Source organism: Fringilla coelebs, assembly GCF_963513975.1.
Source record: "Fringilla coelebs genome assembly, chromosome: 1".
Classification (NCBI taxonomy): Eukaryota; Metazoa; Chordata; class Aves; order Passeriformes; family Fringillidae; genus Fringilla; species Fringilla coelebs.
Genome location: NC_140028.1, coordinates 616,113 through 635,292, shown reverse-complemented (window position 1 = coordinate 635,292; position 19,180 = coordinate 616,113). Strand labels below are relative to the sequence as shown.

The window sequence follows — 19,180 nt, the reverse complement described above, 5'->3', positions numbered from 1 at the left end:
CTGGCCAAGCCTTCTCCCCTTCCCAGGCTGAGCCCAATATCCTTCCCTAGCCCCTGATGGATGGTTCTTCTCTGTGTCCCATGGTGGCCCTCAGTGTCCCTCAGCATCCCCTCAGCATCCTCTCAGTGTCCCACCAGTGTTCTGCCCTGTTCCTCAGTGTTCCCCGTATCCCACAGTGTCCTCTCAGTTTCCCAGTGTTCCCCAGTGTCTCACACTGATCCCAGTGGCCTCTCCCCTCTCTGGATCCCCTGGTTTGGACCCTGGCATTGCTGGCAATGACTGTGGCCACCACAGCCATCACGGTGGTGCCCCTGGACATGGCCTGGGACTCCTTTGATGACCAGTACCCTGCCTGCCAACACACCGTGACCGAGTTGTTGCCTGCCCTCCACCAATTTGAGTTCAAGCAGAATTCTCTGTTTGCCCAGACCTGGGTGAAGGCTGCAGCTGAGTGGTGGAGGAGGGGGCCACGTGTGACCCTTCTGTCCCCAGCCCAGGCCATTGCCATCATGACCTACACAATGAAGGACGTGTACAAGCAGTTCAACTCCGCTGTGTGCGTGGCTGGGCGCTCCCGCCAGGACAACTTCTCCTTCAAAACACTGCATTTCTTCTCACTGCCCATGGCCCCCATCTCTCCTCACCCTGTGTTATGGCCCCCTCTGAAGTCCTGTCATCCCCCATGGCCCTCCTGTCATCCCTGATCCCCACCCCCATGGTATTACATCCTATCTGAACTCCCCTCACGGCCCCCCCTGTACCTCTGTAGACCCTGACCCTTCTCTGACCCTCCTCAACCCCCTCACCTCCATGGACCACTCATCCCCCTCTTTTTCCTCCCAGGTGGAAGCATCCCCAGGGCCCCCTCCCACCTCAGAGGGCTCCTCCTGGCCACTACAGCCCTGGCAGTGGCCACCAGGATTGTCTGAACACTGAGGCAACAAAGGTCACCGTGGTCTCCACAATCACCAAGGCCACCATGACCCCCAGAGAAAAGAGGCAACCAAGGCTACCAAGGCCACCACTGCCATTTTCCCTGGGTGGAAAAAAGGGACAAAAGAGGATGAGAAGTGAAGAGAAAAAGAAAATCCTACCTACTCCCCACTCCCTGACACTTAATTAACTGCCCTTAATTTCTTTAGAAATTTAGTTGTTTGCATTCTTGCCCAAATCCTCTGAATTCCCACATGTTCAGCACTCAAACCCAACCAAACTGTATTTCCGCACCCCAATTAATTCAACCTAGAAAAGAATAAGACAAATGTTTCTTTACAAACAGATTGTGTGACGCTGGTGGCAGATAAGGCCTAGGACTGGCAGAGAAGAAAGTTCCTCATTGACACAGACTGCTGCTCAGATAAGGTCCTGTGAAATTCCTGAATCTCGAGAGGAAGAACAAAGACTTAACAGACCTATGAATATTAATTTTCCCACCTAGGGTAAAGCTAAAGCTCATTTAATGGTCATGTGTCTGTGTTAGAGAGGGGTGGAGTGCATAGCCAGGGGGATGTTCAGTAGGTTGGTTGGGAAGTCTGCACCTTCCTAATACCTCCATCAATAGGGAAGGGGAGAGGGAGATAAGGCCAGAAAATTGGGATGAATAATAGGCTGTGTTGTCCAGCAATTTGAGAGATGTTGTGGGGAAATTCGCCATTAATTTACTTTTCTTCTCCCTTTTTTCATGACTAAAATTATAGGACTCTTCTGTCCCCTTGGTGCAAGTAAACCTCTGGTGAGGTGAATTTTTCTGCTCAAATGTTCAATAGCAATATTGTTCCACTTGAATGATTAGCTGCAGCCAGAGTCTCATCCACAAAACGGCGGCCCTGCCTTTTATAACCCTGGAGTTGCATCAGCCAAATATGTATCCATAAGTAGTCATACATATACAAAAATGTTCCTTCTATATCCCTGGCCCCTCCCAAAGTCTTCCAGCTGACTCTTCCTTGCTGTCCATTGGTGGAGACCTTCTTGCAGTCTGATTGGAGGTGAGGCGTTGTCACACCACACCTCCCCAGCAACAGGCTTTGCCCTTTCCCAACTGCCCCAAGCAAGGGGCACATGTACACAGCCACCCTCAACATGTCCCTGACAGCCCTGACAATCAGGGCCGTCTGGTGGCAACAATACAGTGTGGGAAAAGGAGACTCTGGGTTTCCTGGTTCAGGAAAATTTGGGAGAAAACATCCAAAAGGGGCCCCTGCAGAAATCAAACCTTCATGGCCCCTTCCCCCAGCCAGTTTGGGAAAGAATTTCCTTGCAGAGGAGTGGAAAGAACCTTTTATTTAACAGGCCAGGCACTCCCCAGCACACAAAATGAACAGTACCAGATGACAAAACTCATTCACGGCTCTGAAGAGATGATAAATCTGGAAACTCTCCAGTGGGTGTTCATTTTGTTACTAGTCCCTCCGGTGCTGGGAAAGGTTGCTGCCCAGAATAGGCCCCCGCAGGCTACAAAGTGTGAGCTCTCGATGTTTCCCCAGGTCCTAATCTGGAGCAGGCTTGAATGGTTCCAAGAAAATGGAAAGAAAAACAGTCCAGGGAAAACATGGACTGCCTCATCTAGCTAAACTAACTAACCAACCAAAAAAGGAAAAGGACCATAGTGTTCTGCCCCATCCATGCCCAGACATCAACAGTGTGCCAGCAGACTGTGGAGGAGTCCAGTCCCTGATAACAAAACTCTGTGCTTCTTCCTCTCCATACCTTCACTCCCAGCCAGTCTTGAGGGCACAGAATATAATATCGAGCATAAACAAAACACATGACAGGGGATACAAGCATCATAACATCACCCTAGGACAATGGGAAAACAGAGAGTGTCAGAAAACCAAACCACAACGACATAATCATACTCCAACAAAACTTCTCTTTCCATGCAAACAATATTCACACCTTAATTGTGAGAGCCAATCTTCATGTTACCCATCTATAAGAAAGCTGTGGCTGCCCTACTCCTGGAATGGTTCAAGGCCTGGTTGGGCAGGGCCTGGAGCAGCCTGACCCAGGGGAAGATGTCCCTGCCCATGGCAGGGCTGGCACCGGACGGGCTTTAAGGTCGCTCCATCTCAAACCATTACAGAGCCCCCGGGCCGGGATGGGGCAGGGCAGGTGCTTGTCAATGCCAGCAGCTCGTGCTGCCGCCTGCTGTTGGCACCCGGAACTGCAGCTGGGGGCGGTGCATGCGCAGTGCTGCTGATTTCCAGTGCTCGCTGCTGCCCTCCGGTGGACAATTCCTGAAGCACATCTGCCAGCATCCTCAAATCCCAGAATGGGTCAGGCTGGAAGGAGCCAGAGTGTGCACCTGGCCCAACCTCCCAGCTCAGGCAGCGTCATTGCTGAGCAAAGGACTGGGTCCAGAGCAGCCCATAACTGTACATGGCACTGAACAGAGCTGGACACAGCACTGCTGATGTGCCTCACTGGGCAGGGCAGCAAGACACGGTCATTCCCTGACTTCCTGGCCCTGCTCTTCCTGATGCCCCCTGGATCCCTTCTGGTTTCAGGCAACAGGGCCAGCTTCACGGTCACCCACCAGCACCCTCAGGTCCTTCTCCACAGCTGCTCCAGCAGGTCCCCCCAGTCAGGACTGGCGCTGGGGACTGTCCCTCCCCAGGGACAGAACTTGCCCTTGCCCTCTTGAACTTCCCAATTTCCAGAGTTTAAAGTCCCCCTGAAGTGCAGGATGTGGCAGGATGCTCTGCCTGGAATGTGGGTAAGGGACAATGCTCCATTTGTGGCCATCGGGGCTGCATTGAGAGGGGTCTTTTGTTGATTTTGATGCTGAATTGGGCTAAAACCAGCTCAAATCACCAACCCCAAACTGACAACTGGGGATGAAGTGTCAGAGCTGGGCCTGGCCTTCCATCAGCTATCCCTGGAATGTCCAGTCCCCTCTCAGACAGGCATTCCTCTCCCATGTTCCTGCTTGGAATGAAATGTGTGTCACGTTCCTCCCTCGGGAAGCGGGATGCTGCTCAAGCATCCTCCTTGAGGCTGAGAGAAAGAGACGTTCCCATGAGTGTTGGCATGGGGAGTGACATCAAGCCCTGCTTAAGAATTCTCACTTTTTGCTGGTTTTCTTTGATTTATTCAATAGAATTGTTTTGATAGAAATATCTTATAGAATTGCTTTGCACAAAGGCCTTGGTTGGCAGACACCGCACTGGCTGGGTGGCCTTGTATCTCAAGGAGTCTTTATGAATATGGTGGCCATGGTGGCCCTGGGGGTTATAGTGGCCATGGTGGCCAGAGTCCCAGGAGTGGCTACAGCAACCATGGTGACAGTGGTGGTAACAGTGGCCTCATGGTGGGCATAGTGAACATAATGACACAGGTGGCCTTGGTAGCCTTGGTGACCTCATTTCTCTGGGGGTCGTGGTCCTTGGTAATCGCAGAGACCATGGTGATCTTGGTGGCCTTGTGGCTCAGATGATCCTCGCGGCCACTCCCATGGCTGCAGTGGCCAGGAGAAGCCCTCTGAGGTGGGAAGGGGCCCAGGGGATGCTCCCACCGGGTTGAAAAAAGGGAGGTGAGCGGTCCACGGAGGTGAGGTGGTTATGGGCGATCAGAGTGGGGTCAGGGGTTACAGAGGGGCCATACAAATGTTTCAGGTGGGATTCAGGATGCCGGGGGTGGGGATCAGGGGGTCAGGATGGCCATGGGGAGTGTGAGGTTGAGGAGTGGCAGGACAGATGGGGACAATGGAGACAATGGGGACAATGGGGTAGAGTGAGTGGTGGCCAGGGTGCAGAAGGGAGATTAGTGGTAAGGGGGGCCATGGGGGCTTTAGGGATGATAGGGTATAAGGGGGGCAGTGGGGAAATGTGGGGAGCGAGTGTTTCAGAGAGGGCCATGGTAGGCTTTAGGGCTGACAGTGATCAGGGGTGTATAGGGGGTGCCATGAGGGGTGTCAGCGGGTTATGAGAGGTTCAGGAGGAGTCAGGCTGGTCCTGCCCCACCCGTGTCCAGCTCACAGGGTCAATCCCTAGAGAGCTGGTCTGAAGAGAGGAGGGAGAGAGTCAGTACAGGGTGGTCTCTGTCTTTGTCCCTTTCCTTGTTTTTATCTCTGTGCTCCCCTGGAAGGGGTGTCCCTCTCCCCTTCCAGATGTGGGGGTCACCATCCTTGCGCCCTGTCATGGATGTCCCTTTCCCTCATCACCTGTGGGTTTTATTGTCCCCTGTGCTTTGTCATGGGTGTCCCCATACCCACAGTGGATGTCCCTGTCCTCCAGGTTATCCCCATGATGTCACGTCGCAGCCACCCGCACAGCTGTATCTGCTGAAGGTCCCGCTGGAGTGGAGCTGGATCAATGCCCTGTCCCCTTCCTGGATGACACTGGTGACCTCAAAGGTCTCAAAGGGTGGGATCAGCACCTCCTCCTCACTAGGATTGGAGGAGAATTCTCGAATATCCATGCCGTAACACGTCTGCACCTGGAAAATTGTGTCTGTCCCAAATTGCTGAATGATCTGTTTATGCCGTGACGTTGACGTGAATCAACCGAACCAGACGGTGTCACCACGCCGTGCCTTGAACCGGACTCCACGCACCCCCCAGAACATGGTGACACCCCATGATGACATCTTGGTCCCCGAGTGTCCCTCAGTGTCACTGGGGCATGGATCAGCAGGAAATGCAGCGTTTTGAAGTAGAAGTTGTCCCAGTATTGCTGGCGAGAGCACCCGGCTGCTCACACGGCAGCATTGAACTCCTTGTACATGTCCTTCATTGTGTAGGTCATGAGGGCGATGGCCTGGGCTGGGGAAAGAGGGGGCACAGGGGGCCCCCTCCACCACCACCGGGCCACAGCCTTCACCCAGGTCTGGGCAAACAGAGGGTTCTGCTGGAACTCAAATTGGTTGAGGGCTGGCAACAACTCAGTCATGGCATGTCATGATGGGACACTGAGAGGATGCTGAGGGGACACTGAGGGCCACCATGGGACACAGAGAAGATCTATCCATCAAGGGCTGGCTAAGGAGAGTGGGCTCAGCCTAGGAAGGGGAGACGGCTTGGCCAGGAGACCCCTGGACACATCCTGGGAGTCTGATCCCAAATCCTGGGGTCACTCCTTGATGCCTTGGTGCAGTACCCCCAGGGACTGCAATCCCCTCCCACCATTTTGTGTCATTCCCCTGGGGTCCCCTCTGCACCCTCGGGACACCAATCCAATCCTGAGGTCACTCTCTGAACCTCCAGTGTCTCTCTTGGCTCACCCTCAGACCCCATTCCCACTCCCAGTCTGGTGTCCCTTTAGGGTTTTTGGAAATGATAAACCCCAGGACCCCAACCCAAATGCAGGGATCCTGCCATCTCTGCTGTTCCCCAGCTCTTCCATGGCCCCAGTCACACTCCCAGTTCCCCCCTGCTGCCACCCAGAACTCAGTGAACCCTACTCCCATGTCCCCCAGCTTCCCCCAGGACAACAATCCCACATCACATTCTCCTCCAGTGTCCCCCAGCCATTCCTCCCAGGGCTGCAATCCCAATGCCATGACGGCATCCGGATTGTCCCACCACAAGTGTTCCCAGTAGTTCCCCAAGCCTCCAATACTGAAATTGGTTGAAGTGAACTCCCTGACAGAACTGGGCGTTGTAGAAAGACGGAATTCTTTATCAGCTTGGACTCACAGCAGATCTCTCCTGGTCCTGCACCATAGAGGGGACTTTGCCACACAGAATCTATCCATCCTAATTATACATATTCATTCAAATGGACTTCTTAGCTAATACAAAACCAGCACATTTCCCGTAAATAACTGGCATGGCTCTGCCTCTTTTATGAATAATTTTTATTGTCCTGGAGGGTCGTAAAAATGGGGTTTCTGGGGGTCATTTTCACTGTGTTCTGCAATATCTCAGATGACCTTGCCTCAATCTTTCACTTTGGGCAGGTGCCACTCCTTCTGTGTTTCAGTATTTGTCAAAAACCCCACTGGAGGTCCCATTATCTCTTTCTGCACTGCTTCCATCTACTTTAATTGTCCTGTTAAATACTTTCACATCCTTTTATCATTTTTACCAGTCAGACTTTAAGCTCTACCCAGCACCTTCAGAATGGGGGAAAAGCCACACTCTGAAAAGGCCAGGTGTTCAGAAAGTAGTCTTGAAAATAGATTCAAATAAAGGAGAGAGCTTCCACAGCCATACCCCCATGGGGCTTCTCTCTCAAGGTTTTGGAGGCCACAACCTCCTTTTATCCCAAACTCCCGGCTGTACGTTGCCTTCTTTCTTTCCCCATTGGCTGAGGTACCGGGATGGTGCAGCATTCCCAAACCACCTACCCCACATACTCCTTGGAGCTGTCATTGTCTCCCAAAGCTCCGAAGTTCAGGCTGTCTGGGTTACAGAATAGACTTTGTGGGGAACAATTTCTCTCATTAGCTGCACGTTCAGGATATCAAACATTTGGTCAAACCACCAGGGTTCTGTGACAAACTTCATGCCTGTAGAGCCATCAAGACCCATTCTGAAGACACTGACAGACATGTCTCTGAAAAGAGAACCCAACCCACTCAGTAATTTTTCACAACCCACCATTCCTATAAAATCCTTCCCTGTGATGGTGGTGATGCCCTGGCAGAGATTCCCCAGAGAAGCTGTGGCTGCCCCATCCCTGGCTGTGTCCAAGGCCAGGTTGGGCGGTGCCTGGAGCTGCCTGGCTCAGGGGAAGATGTCCCTGCCCATGGCAGGGCTGGCACTGGGTGGGCTTTAAGGTCACTGCATCCCAAACCATTGCAGAGCCCCAGGGCTGGGATGGTGTCGCAACTCAGAAAATTCCCCTGGCTGACCTCGAGGGCTTGAGCCCTTGGCAGGGGGCTCAGAGACCTTGGCAGAGAGCCCAAGACCCCTGTGCCTATGATTTAGTCCTTGGAAAAAACAATTACCAACCTTTATATGAAGAATTACATGTCAAGAAAATTTAAGTAGAAAAATAGTTTGTCACTGGGTGAAAAATAGATTTTTGAAGTTTTTAGAATATGGGCTCATGGTCCCAAGATGGAGGAATCTGGGTGTGTCCAGTCTTTCTGTTTCTTCTTCTTGGCCTCCATCTTCTGCTGTGATTGTTGACATTTTTAGATGGATTTAGAGTAGAAACTCACTCTCTAGCATAGGTGATAGGTATTGGGAAGTTATTGTAAATAGTGTACATGTAATTTTTAGTATAAAAAGATAACACCGCCCCAAGGACGGGTGGTGTACCTCAACCTGACCTGCCAGACAGACCTCGGGGGGTCGGAGAAAGAATTTTGTACATAAAAAACAATAAACAACCTTGAGAACAAGAACAGAACCATTCTGACTCCTTCTTCAACAGCCGGGCTGGGAAAAGAGACTTTCTAACGCATCTCGGGGTCACTCTGACCAGCAGAGATTCTGAGAGGATGGGGCAGGTGCTCGGCAGCTCCAGCAGCTCGTGCTGCCGCCTGCTGTTGGCAGCTGGAACTGCAGCTGGGAGTGGCGCATTCTCAGTGCTGCTGATTTCCCACGCTCACTGCTGTGCTCCAGTGGACAATTCCTGAACTGCAACTGCCAGAATCGCCAAATCCCAGAATGGGTCAGACTGGAAGGACCCAGAGTGGGCACCTGACCCAACCTCTCAGCGCAGGCAGCGTCATCCCTGAGAACAGGACTGGACAGAACTGGATACAGCACTCCCTATGTGCCTCCCTGGGCAGGGTAGAGGGGCACAATCACTCAAAAACCTTCTGGCCCTGCTCCTCCTGATGTCACCCACCAGCACCCCCTGGTCCTTCTCCACAGCTGCTCCAGCAGGTCCACCGCAGCCTGGACTGGCACCAGGGACTGTCCCTGCCCAGGGGTAGGATCTGCCCGTGCTCTCTTGAACCTCCCAGTTTCCAGGCTTTAATATCCCCTGAACTGGAGGATCAGGCAGGATGCTCTGCCTGGCATGTGCCCAAGAGATAATGGGGGCCAGGGAGGTCAGGGGTTAATGGTGAGCTTAGGGTGACAGGAGTGAGGGGGAGCCATGAGGATTCCTGACCCACCCTCATCCAGCACACAGGGCCCATCCCCACAGCACTCCCCTTCTCGGGGAGGGACTGGGACAGAATGGGGATGTCCCTGTCCATGTCCCTGTGCCTGTTATCCCCTTGCAGGGGTGTTCCTGTCCGTGTTCCCTCCCAGAAGTACGGGCCCCCATTCCTGTGCCCTTTCATGGGCGTTCCTGTCCCCATGTCCACAAAGGGTGTCCCCAAACTTGCTGTCCCCTGCTGGGGTATCCTTGTCCCCCTACACACTGTGGGTGTTCCTGTCTCCCATCCCCAGTGTATGTCATTGTCCCCTGTGCCTTATCACAGGTGCCCCCAAGGCCACAGTGGCTGTCCCCATTCCCCCAGGCTGTCCCTTGTGCTCGCACCACACAGCACTCACAGTTGTATTTGCTGAAGGTCCCAGTGGGGAGGAGCTGGATCTGTGTCTTGTCTCCTTCCTGGGTGACTTGGGTGACATTGAAGGTCTCGAAGGGAGGGATCAGCACCCACTTCTCTTCCAGATGTTTGGTGAAAAACTGGATTTCCACGCCACGGCAGGTGTGCAGCTGGACCACCGTGTCATTGGAGCAGTCACCAGTTGGTTTGCTCAGGAATGCCGACATGAATTCACCGAACCAGACGGTGTCAACACGCTGTCCTTCAATCCAGACCCCACACACCAACTGGAACACGTCGAGGCACTGCCTTTTCAGAGTGTCCCTCACAGTGGCCAGGGCATTGGTCAGCAAGAAATGGAGCGTTTTGAAGTGGAAGTTGTCCCGGTATTCCTGGTGGGAACGCCCGATCACATGCACGGCATCATTGAACATGCTGGAAAGGCCATCCATTGTGAAGGCCATGATGGCTGTGGCCTGGTCTGGGGACAGAGGGGACTCAGGGGGGCCCCGATTCTGCCACTTGGCTGCAGCCTTTACCCAAACCTCAGCAAACTTCTTGTTCTGCTTGAACTCGGAGCCGTTGAGGGCCAGCAATGCCTCCTTCATGGCAGGGCCACAGACCCAGTACTGGTCATCAAATGAGTACTGGGCCATGTCCAGGGTCACCACCTCAAGGGCTGTGGTGGCCATGGCCATTGCCAGCAGTGCCAGGGTGCAAGCCAGGGGGCCATGGAGTAGAGAGGCCACAGGGACAAGTGCAGACACTTGGGGACACAGAGAGAACATGGAGGAGACAGAGGGAGGGTTCCTCAGTGAGGGACTGGGCAGGGGAGTGGGGTCAGCCCACGGGGAAGGGAGACACTCCTGACCAGCAAACCCCTGAACATGGCTGCGGTCCCTGATCCTGAATACTGGGTTATTTATATCTCCCCCAGTCCCCCAGGGACCCCAATACCTATTGCACAGTATGACGGCCCCCAGAAGACCAATCCTACTCCCATGAATTCAAGTTCCCCCAGGCCCCCCAGGACCCTGATCCAAATTCTGGGGTCACCCCCTGAGCCCCCCAGTATCCCCCTCAGCTGCTCCCCAGAACCCAATCCCACTCCCACTCACCAATTACTTTGGTATCACCCCAGGACATCAACCCAAATCCAGGCATCACCACCTGCCCAAAAAGTATCTGCTAGCGCTCCCATGACGCCAATCCTACTCTCACCATCCTGTGTCCCCCCTTCACTTATGCCCAGAGTACCCCAGGACCCCAATCCCACTCCTGGGACTCCCCCAGTATCCACCAAGCACCACAATCCCAATCCTTCAGTCTCATGTCCCCTGCTAAGTGTCCCCTTAGAGTCCCCCAGCCCTAGATACCAAAATCAGCTGGAGTGCACCCCCTGATGCAACTGGAGGTATCAGAGAGCCAGAATTCTTTCTCAGCTCAGACTCACAGTGGATCTCTCCTGGCCCTGCACATCAGGGGAGATTTTGCCATGGGGTATTTATTCACCATAATTTTAAACATTCATTAAAATGTGTCCCTTATTGAAGACAGAAACTGTGCTTTTCCAGTAAATAACTTGCATTGATCCATCTCCTCCTACAAGTCCTTTTATTATCCTGGAGAGTCATAAAAAGTGGGGCTTCTGGGGGTCATTTTCAGCAAATACTTTGATACCAAAGGAATTTTTCCTGGAATAATTTCTTTGCACAGGTGCTGTTGTTTCCTGTTACAGAACTTGCCAAAACCCCGCTGGAGCTCCCTCTTTCTGTTTCTCCATGGGTTCTAGCAGTGATTTTCATCCTTGTGTGCATACCTCTCCATCCTTTTATCATTTTTGCCAGTTTGTCTTCAGGCTCTATCCAGCACCCTCAGGGGAAGGGAAAATTTCCATGCTCTCTGTTATTTGTCGCTTTGTGACAGAAATGCTCCAGTCCTGTCATCATTCATGCTGCCATCCAGGATCTCCAGATCTTTCCTGTCCTGAGGAGCCAGGAACGGGAAGGAGCACTGGGCAGAGCTGGACACAGCACTGGGCAAAGCTGGACATGGCACTGGACTGAACTCGACATGGCACTGAGCTGAACTGGACAGGGCACTGGGCAGAGCTGCACATGGCACTGGGCAGAACTGGATATGGAATTGGGCAGAGGTGGACACAGCCCTGAGCAGACCTGGCAATGACACAGAACAGAGTTGCGCATAGCACTCCTGCTGTGCCTCACTGGGCAGGGAGAGGGGAACTAACAATCCCTGACTTTCTGGCCCCGCTCCTCTGAGTGCCCCCCAGATCCCTCCTGGCCCCAGGCCACACGGCCAGCTCCACTGGTCACCCAGCAGTACCCCCAGGTCATTCCCCAGAGCTGCTCCAGCAAGTCCCCACCAGCCAGGCAGGACACTTGTACTAAAACCAGCCCAAATCACCAACCCTGAATTGACAAATGGGGCACTCCAATGAAGTGTTTTGGCCAAGTCTGTAACACAGAAGGAGCAGTGCCTGCAAAAGTGAAAGTTTGAGGCAAGGTCATCTGAGATATTGGGCCACTTAGTAAAACCCACATCCTGACACCCCATTTTTATGACCCTCCAGGACACTAAAAATTATTTCCCAAAAGAGGCAGGGCCATGCCAATTATTTACGGGAAATGTTCTGGTTTTGTATCAAATAAGAAGTGCATTTTGATGAATATGTATAATTACGTGGATAGATTCTGTTGAGAAGGTCCCCCCTGAGCAGGACCAGGAGAGATCTGCTGTGAGTCTGAGCTGATAAAGAATTCCTGCATTCTGATACCTCCAGTTCCATCAGGGAGTTCACTCCAGCTGATTTTGGTATCAGTGGCTGGGGGGACTCCAGGGGACACTTGTGGACAGACATGGGACTGGGATTGTAGAGTGGGGGCATGGAGGGCTCCAGGCCAACATTGCAGGGTCAGGGGTTGGTCCCTGAATTTGGGTTGGGGTCCTGGGGTGACATGCAATGGGTAACAGGACTGAGAGCAGGACTGAGGTCTCGGAGAGGGCCAAGGCAGATGGGTAGGGGCAGATGACAGAGTGGCTTAAGGAATTTGGGTGAGGTTCCTAAGTGGCCTGGGGTCACAAGAGGGCTACAATGTCTGGGAGTAGAAATGAGATCTTGGGGAGCACCAGGGGGACATTGGAAAGGTAAACAGATGATTGGGATTGAGACTGGGTGGCTGGTGTGCAGGGATTGAGAGACATGGACTCTGCAATGCCAGCAAGGCAAAGCCATTTATTTCACCAGTTTACCAGGATATGGAGCTCACTATTTGTACAAAATTTTCTACTTGGACCCCTTTGCCCCACTCCCCTTAGAAACACAATCTTCTTGATTATCCTTCTTACACAAGTAATGTCCTTGTTATCTCTTTCACCTGCAATGTTCCTGTCATCTCTTCTCTGGTGAGAGCGGTCAGCGTGAAGGTCAGAGTGACCAGACAGGATGTCATCACTTCTGATCTTGCCTTGAGTTTTTCTCTCTCCTGGTCTTCACTGTACCAGGGCCCCAAGGTCTGCACAGCTCTCCAGTTCAGCTTCTGTAGTGATCTGGTCTTCTACATCTCCCTCTTGTTTGTTTTTTATGCAAAGCATAAATGTTAAAGCAGTTCCCACCTGTAAGGCTATTATCTTATTAAGACTATTTCTGGTTATCTGCTAAATACAGAAGAAAATAAATGGAGTACAGATCACAATCAATAAAAACTTTCCAAATGCAATCTGTCACTGACAAAGACACTCACTGCATAGGAGAACAAAAGAGTAATGTCCAAGGCCTCCTTGGAAGTGAGAATAAATGGCCAAATGGCCACTGTTCTAAAGTTCATATGGCTGGAGCTTGGGGGCCATGCTGAGTCCCTTGCAGAGGAGCCCTTCCCATGTACCCCCGTGAGTCCTCAGTGTCCCTTCAGTGTGTCCCACTTTGTCCCCCAGTGTCCCACACTGCTCCCAGCAGGCTCCCTGCCATGGCCCTCCTGGCTCACACCCTGGCACTGCTGGCAATGACCTTGGCCACCGTGGGCATCAGGGTGGTGCCCCTGGACATGGCCCAAGACTCCTTCGATGACCAGTACCGGGGCAGCAGCCCTGCCATGACCGTGGCATTGACACCCCTCAGCTACTTTGAGTTCCAAATTAATCCTCTCTTCATCCAGACTTGGGTGAAGGCCAAGGCTGAGTGGCACAAGCGGGGCTCTCCTGTGTCCCCTCTGGCATCCCCAGCCCCTTGGCCGTTGCTGTCGTGGCCTGCACAATGAAGGACATTTACAAGGACTTCAATGTGGCCATGTGCTTGGCCGGGCTCTCCCATCAGGAATACTGGAGCAACTTCCACCTAAAAATGCTGCATTTCCTGCTGACCCAGGCCCTGGTGACACTGAGGCACGCTCAGAACTGGCAGTGTCACCACATGTCCTGGGGAGTGACATCTGGTTCCAGGCACAGCATGGTCAGAAGGTCCATTTTGGTGAATTCACATTGATGTCGCTGACCAAAGAGATCACCCAGAAATTCAGGACAGACATGATATTCAAGTGCACACTTGCCATGGCATGAATATCCAGGCTTTTTCTTTCTATCATAGCAACCATGAGGTACAGTGGCCATTGTGGCCACTGTGGCCAACAAGGCCATTGGGCAAAGAAATTCTATTAATTATTCTGTAAAATAAAATCTATTAAATTATTCTATCAAGACAACTCCATTAAATAATTCTACTTAAGCAATTCCATTAAATAATTCTGACAGAGCCAGCCAAAAGTGACAATTCCTAAGCAGGGCTCAATTTCACTCCCCACACCAACACTTGTGGGAACGTCCCTTCCTCAACCTTGAGGAGGATCCTTGGGGAGCATCCCTTTCCCAAGGGAGGAACGTCACACACATTTCATCCCAAGTATGAATAGGGGAGAGGAACTTCTGTCTGAGAGGGGACTGGGCAATACCAGGGTCAGGTGATGGACAGCCAGGCCCAGCTCTGGTGCTTTGCCTGTATGTCTCAGTTCAGAGTTGGTGATTTGGGCTGGTTTTAGTACAAGTGTCCTGCCTGGCTGGCGGGGACTTGCTGGAGCAGCTCTGGGGAATGACCTGGGTGTGCTGCTGGGTGACCAGTGGAGCTGGCCGTGTGGCCTGGGGCCAGGAGGGATCTGGGGGGCACTCAGAGGAGCAGGGCCAGAAAGTCAGGGATTGTTAGTGCCCCTCTCCCCGCCCAGTGAGACACAGCAGGAGTGCTATGCGCAACTCTGTTCTGGGTCATTGCCAGGTCTGCTCGGGGCTGTGTCCACCTTTGCCTAGTTCCATGTCCAGTTCTGCCCAGTGCCATGTCCAGTTCTGCCCAGTTCCATGTCCAGCTCAGCCCAGTGCCATGTCCAGCTTTGCCCAGTGCTGTGTCCAGCTCTGCCCAGTTCCATGTCCAGCTCTACCCAGTGCTCTTTCCCATTCTGGGTTCCTCAGGACAGGAAAGACCTGGAGATCCTGGATGGTAGCATGAATGATGATGGGACTGGAGCATTTCTGTCACAAAGTGACAAATAACAGAGAGCATGGAAATTTTCCCTTCCCCTGAAGGTGCTGGATAAAGCCTGAAGACAAACTGGCAGAAATGATCAAAGGATGGAGAGGTCTCCACACATGATGTTAATCACGGCTAGAACCCATGGAGAAACAGAAAGAGGGATCTGCAGTGCGGTTTTGGCAAGTTCTGTAACAGCAAACAACAGCACCTGTGCAAAGAAATTGTTCCAGGAAAAATTCCTTTGGTATCAAAGTATTTGCTGAAAATGACCCCCAGAAGCCCCACTTTTATGACTCTCCAGGATAATAAAAGGACTGGTAGGAAGAGATGGATCAATATAAATTATTTACTGGAAAAGTACAGTTTCTGTATTAGATAAGGGACACATTTTAATGAATATTTATGATCATGGTGGATAAATACCCCATGGCAAAGTCTCCCCTGATGTGCAGGACCAGGGGAGATCCACTGCGAGTCTGACATGACAAAGATTCTTTCTGCTACCTCCAGTTCCATCAGGGAGCTCACTTCGGCTGATTTTGGTATTGTGTCTGGGGGCAACCCCTGGGGAGGGACACAGGATTGAGGGATTGGGATTGTGGACATGGGGGGATGCAGGGGGAGCCACAGATCTGGGATTGGAAACATGGGGGGCTTTGGGGGAAAACGAGGGGGGAGACAGGATGGTGGGAGTGAATTGGGGTCATGTTGGGGCTGGGAGGCACTGTGGGGGCAGGGGGGGGTGCCTGGATTTGGGTTGAGGTCCTGGGGTGACACCAAAGAAATTGGGGAAGTGGAGTGGGATTGGGGTCTGGAGACCGGCTGAGGGGGATACTGGGGGGCTGAGGGAGTGACCCCAGGATTTGGGTCGGGGTCCTGCCGGGGCTGAAGGGACTTGTAGTCATGGGAGTAGGATTGGGCTTCTGGGTGTCATGGTACCATGGGATTGGGGTCCCTGGGGCTGGGGGATGTTGGGGAGGCATAAGTAATCTCAGGATTTGGGATCAGGGACCTTGGACATGTCCAGGGGTCAGCTGGCCAGGAGTGCCTCCCTTCCCCCCAACACCACTCCTCTGCTGACCCCAATCCCCTCCCCAGTCCCTCACTGATAAACCCTCCCCGTGTCTCCCCCATGTTCCCTCTGTGTCCCCCAGTGTTCACGTTGGTCTCTGTGACCTCTCCCTGCCATGGCCCCCCTGGCGCAGACCCTGACACTTCTGGCAATGGCCATGGCCACCACAGCTGTTGATGTGATCCCCCTGGACATGGCGCAGTACTCCTTTGATGACCAGTACCGGGGCTGCGGCCCTGCCATGAAGGAGGCATTGCCGGCCCTCAACGGCTCCGAGTTCCAGCAGAACGAGAAGTTTGCTGAGGTTTGGGTAAAGGCTGCAGCCGAGTGGCAGAGTCGGGGCCCCCCTGAGTCCCCTCTGTCCCCAGACCAGGCCACTGCCATCATGGCCTTCACAATGGATGGCATGTCCAGCATGTTCAATGAGGCTGTGCTCACAGCCGGGCGCTACCGCGAGGAATACCTGGACAACTTCCACTTCAAAACACTGCACTTCCTGCTGACCGATGCCCTGGCGACGCTGCGGGACGCTCAGAAAGGGCAGTGTCGGGACGCATTCCTGAAGGTGTGTGACACCCGCTATGAGACACAGCGTGGTGACACCGTCCGGTTTGGTCAATTTATGCCGGTGTTCCCGAGCAAACCAATTGGCGAGTGCTCCGGTGACACAATGCTCGAGCTGCGCACCTGCTATGGTGTGGAAATCCAGTTTTTCACCGAACGTCCGGAAGAGAAGGTGGTGCTGATCCCTCCCTTCGAGACCTTCAATGTCACCCAATACACCCAGGAAGGGGATAAGACACAGATCCAGCTCCAGTCCACTGGGACCATCAGCGAATACAACTGCGAGTGGCTGCGAGGTAACACTACAGGTGACAGCCCAAGGGAATGGGGACAGCCATGCTAAGGCACAGGGGACAATGACACTCACTGGGGATGGAGGACAGGGACACCCAGAGTGTGTGGGGGGACAAGGTTACCCTGGGCTGGGGAGACCAAGTCTGGCGACACCCATTGTGGGCACAGGGACAGGAACACCCATGACAGGGAACAGGGATGGAGACCCCCACTTCTGGGAGGGAACAGGGACAGGAACAGCTGTGCCAGGGGACAAGGAACAGGGACAGAGACAGGGACTCCACAGGGTACCAACCCCGTCCCTCTCTGATAAAGGCAGTTCTTTGGGGATGGCCCCTGTGTATGGAAAACAGGTGGGCCAGGACTCCTCATGGCACTCCCTGAAACCCTGTAACTCCCTGTAACCCCACAAAGCAACCCCTGAATACCCCTGATCTCTGTCACCTCTAAGCCCACCCTGACTCCCCTGACCTCCCTGGCCTCTGTACCCCCCTGTGTCCCCCCTGACATCCTGTCACCTGTCACACTCATGCTCCCATCTCTCCTGTCTCCCTTAACCCCCCATTATGGCTGTCCCTGGTGCCCTTATTACCCCACATGGTCCCACTGATTCCCCTCTTCTTCCTCCAGGTTAGAGTGGCCCCTGGGCTCCTTTCCACCTTGGAGGACTCCTCCAGGCCAGAACAGCCTTGGCAGCGGCCACCAGGATCCTCTGAGCCACAAGGCCGTTAAGGTCACCAAGGTCACTGTGGTCACTGCGGCAGCTGTGGCCACCATGATCACCAAGACACCCTTAGCCACAAGGCTATCACAGCCACCCTGGCCAGTGTGGCCACCATGGCCTTTGTGCATAACAATTCTAATAAATATTTCTATCAAAACAATTCCATTAAATAATTCTGACAAAGCCAGTAAAAAACGACAATTCCTAAGCAGGGCTCGATGTCACTCCCCACGCAAACACTCATGGGAAAGTCTCTTTCTCTCAGCCTCGAGGAGGACCCTTGTGGAGCATCCCCTTGCCAAGGGAGGGTCCTCACACACATTTGATTCCAAGCAGGAATAGGGGAGAGGAATCTCTTTCTGGGAGGGGACTGGATGTTCCCAGGGTCACATGATGGATGGCCAGGCTGAGCTCTTGTCTTTTAGCCTCAGTTGTCAATTTGATGTAGGGGATTTGGGCTGGTTTTAGCCCAATTCTGCACCAAAATGAGCACAAAACCCCTCTCAGTGCAGGCCTGATAGCCACAAGTAGGGCATAGTCCCTAGGACACATTCCAGGCAGAGCATCCTGTCAGATCCTGCACTTCAGAGGGACATTAAAGACTGGAAACTGGGAGGTTCAAGAGACGAAGGGCAGGTCCTGTCCCTGGGGAGAGACAGTCCCCAGTCCCCAGTCCAGGCTGGGGTGGAACTGCTAGTACAGCTGTGGAGAAGGTGCTGGGTGCTGGTGGGTGACATGGGGAAGAGTAGGGCAAGGAGGTGCTTGAGTGATCGTGCCCCTCTGCCCTGCCCAGGGAGGCACATAGGGAGTTCTGCATCCAGCTCTCTCCAGTGCTGTGTCCAGTTATGGGCTGCTCTAGTTTCCAATCCCGGTCTGAGGGATGACTCTGCCTGAGCTGGGAGGTTAGACCAGGTGTCCACAGTAGGTCATTCCAGCTTGACCCATTCTGGGATTTGGGGATTCTGGGGAGAAATGGTTGTCAATGTCTTCAAAATGGGTAATGAAAGCTCTACAAACATTTGGTTATTTACACCCTGCTGTTTTGACGAGAAAGTGAACTCTGGAAATATAGGTCCCCATAAAGTCTATTCCATACCCCAGATAGCCTGAACTTCTGAACTTTGGGGGGAAATGACAGCTTCAAGGGGGATGTGGGGTAGGTGGTTTGGGAATGCTGCACCTTCCCGGTACCTCAGCCAATGGGGAAAGGGAGAGGGCAACTTGCAGCCGGGAGTTTGGGGTAAAAGAAGGCTGCACTCTCCGAATCTTCGAGAGAGAAATCCTATGGGGGAATGGCTGTGGAAACTCTCTCCCTTTATTTGAATCTATGTTCAAGACTACTTTGTGAACACCTGGTCTTTTCAGAGTGTGGCTTTTTCCCACATGCTGAAGGTGATGAATAGAACTTAAAGTTTGATTGGCAAAAATGATAAAAGGTTATAAAAGCATTTACACAGGGCAATAAAAGTGGCTGGAAGCAGTGGAGAAAGAGATAAAGGGAACTCCAGTGTGGTTTTTGACAAATTCTGAAACACAGAAGGAGCGGCACCTGCCCAAAGCGAAAGTTTGAGGCAAGGTCATCTGAGATATTGCAGCA

General features: G+C 52.9%; 1 protein-coding gene across 1 annotated transcript; it reads left to right on the top strand.

Moving 5' to 3' along the window:
- Positions 1-16,116: 16,116 nt before the first annotated feature.
- On the top strand, positions 16,117-17,494 carry LOC311159005 (erythroblast NAD(P)(+)--arginine ADP-ribosyltransferase-like; the record flags this gene model as incomplete). The annotated part of the gene is made up of 2 exons (XM_084214840.1): positions 16,117-16,861; positions 17,490-17,494. The coding sequence occupies 2 exons, from the start codon at positions 16,117-16,119 to the stop codon at positions 17,492-17,494; spliced, it is 750 nt and encodes a 249-aa protein (XP_084070966.1).
- Between the last annotated feature and the right edge of the window lie 1,686 nt (positions 17,495-19,180).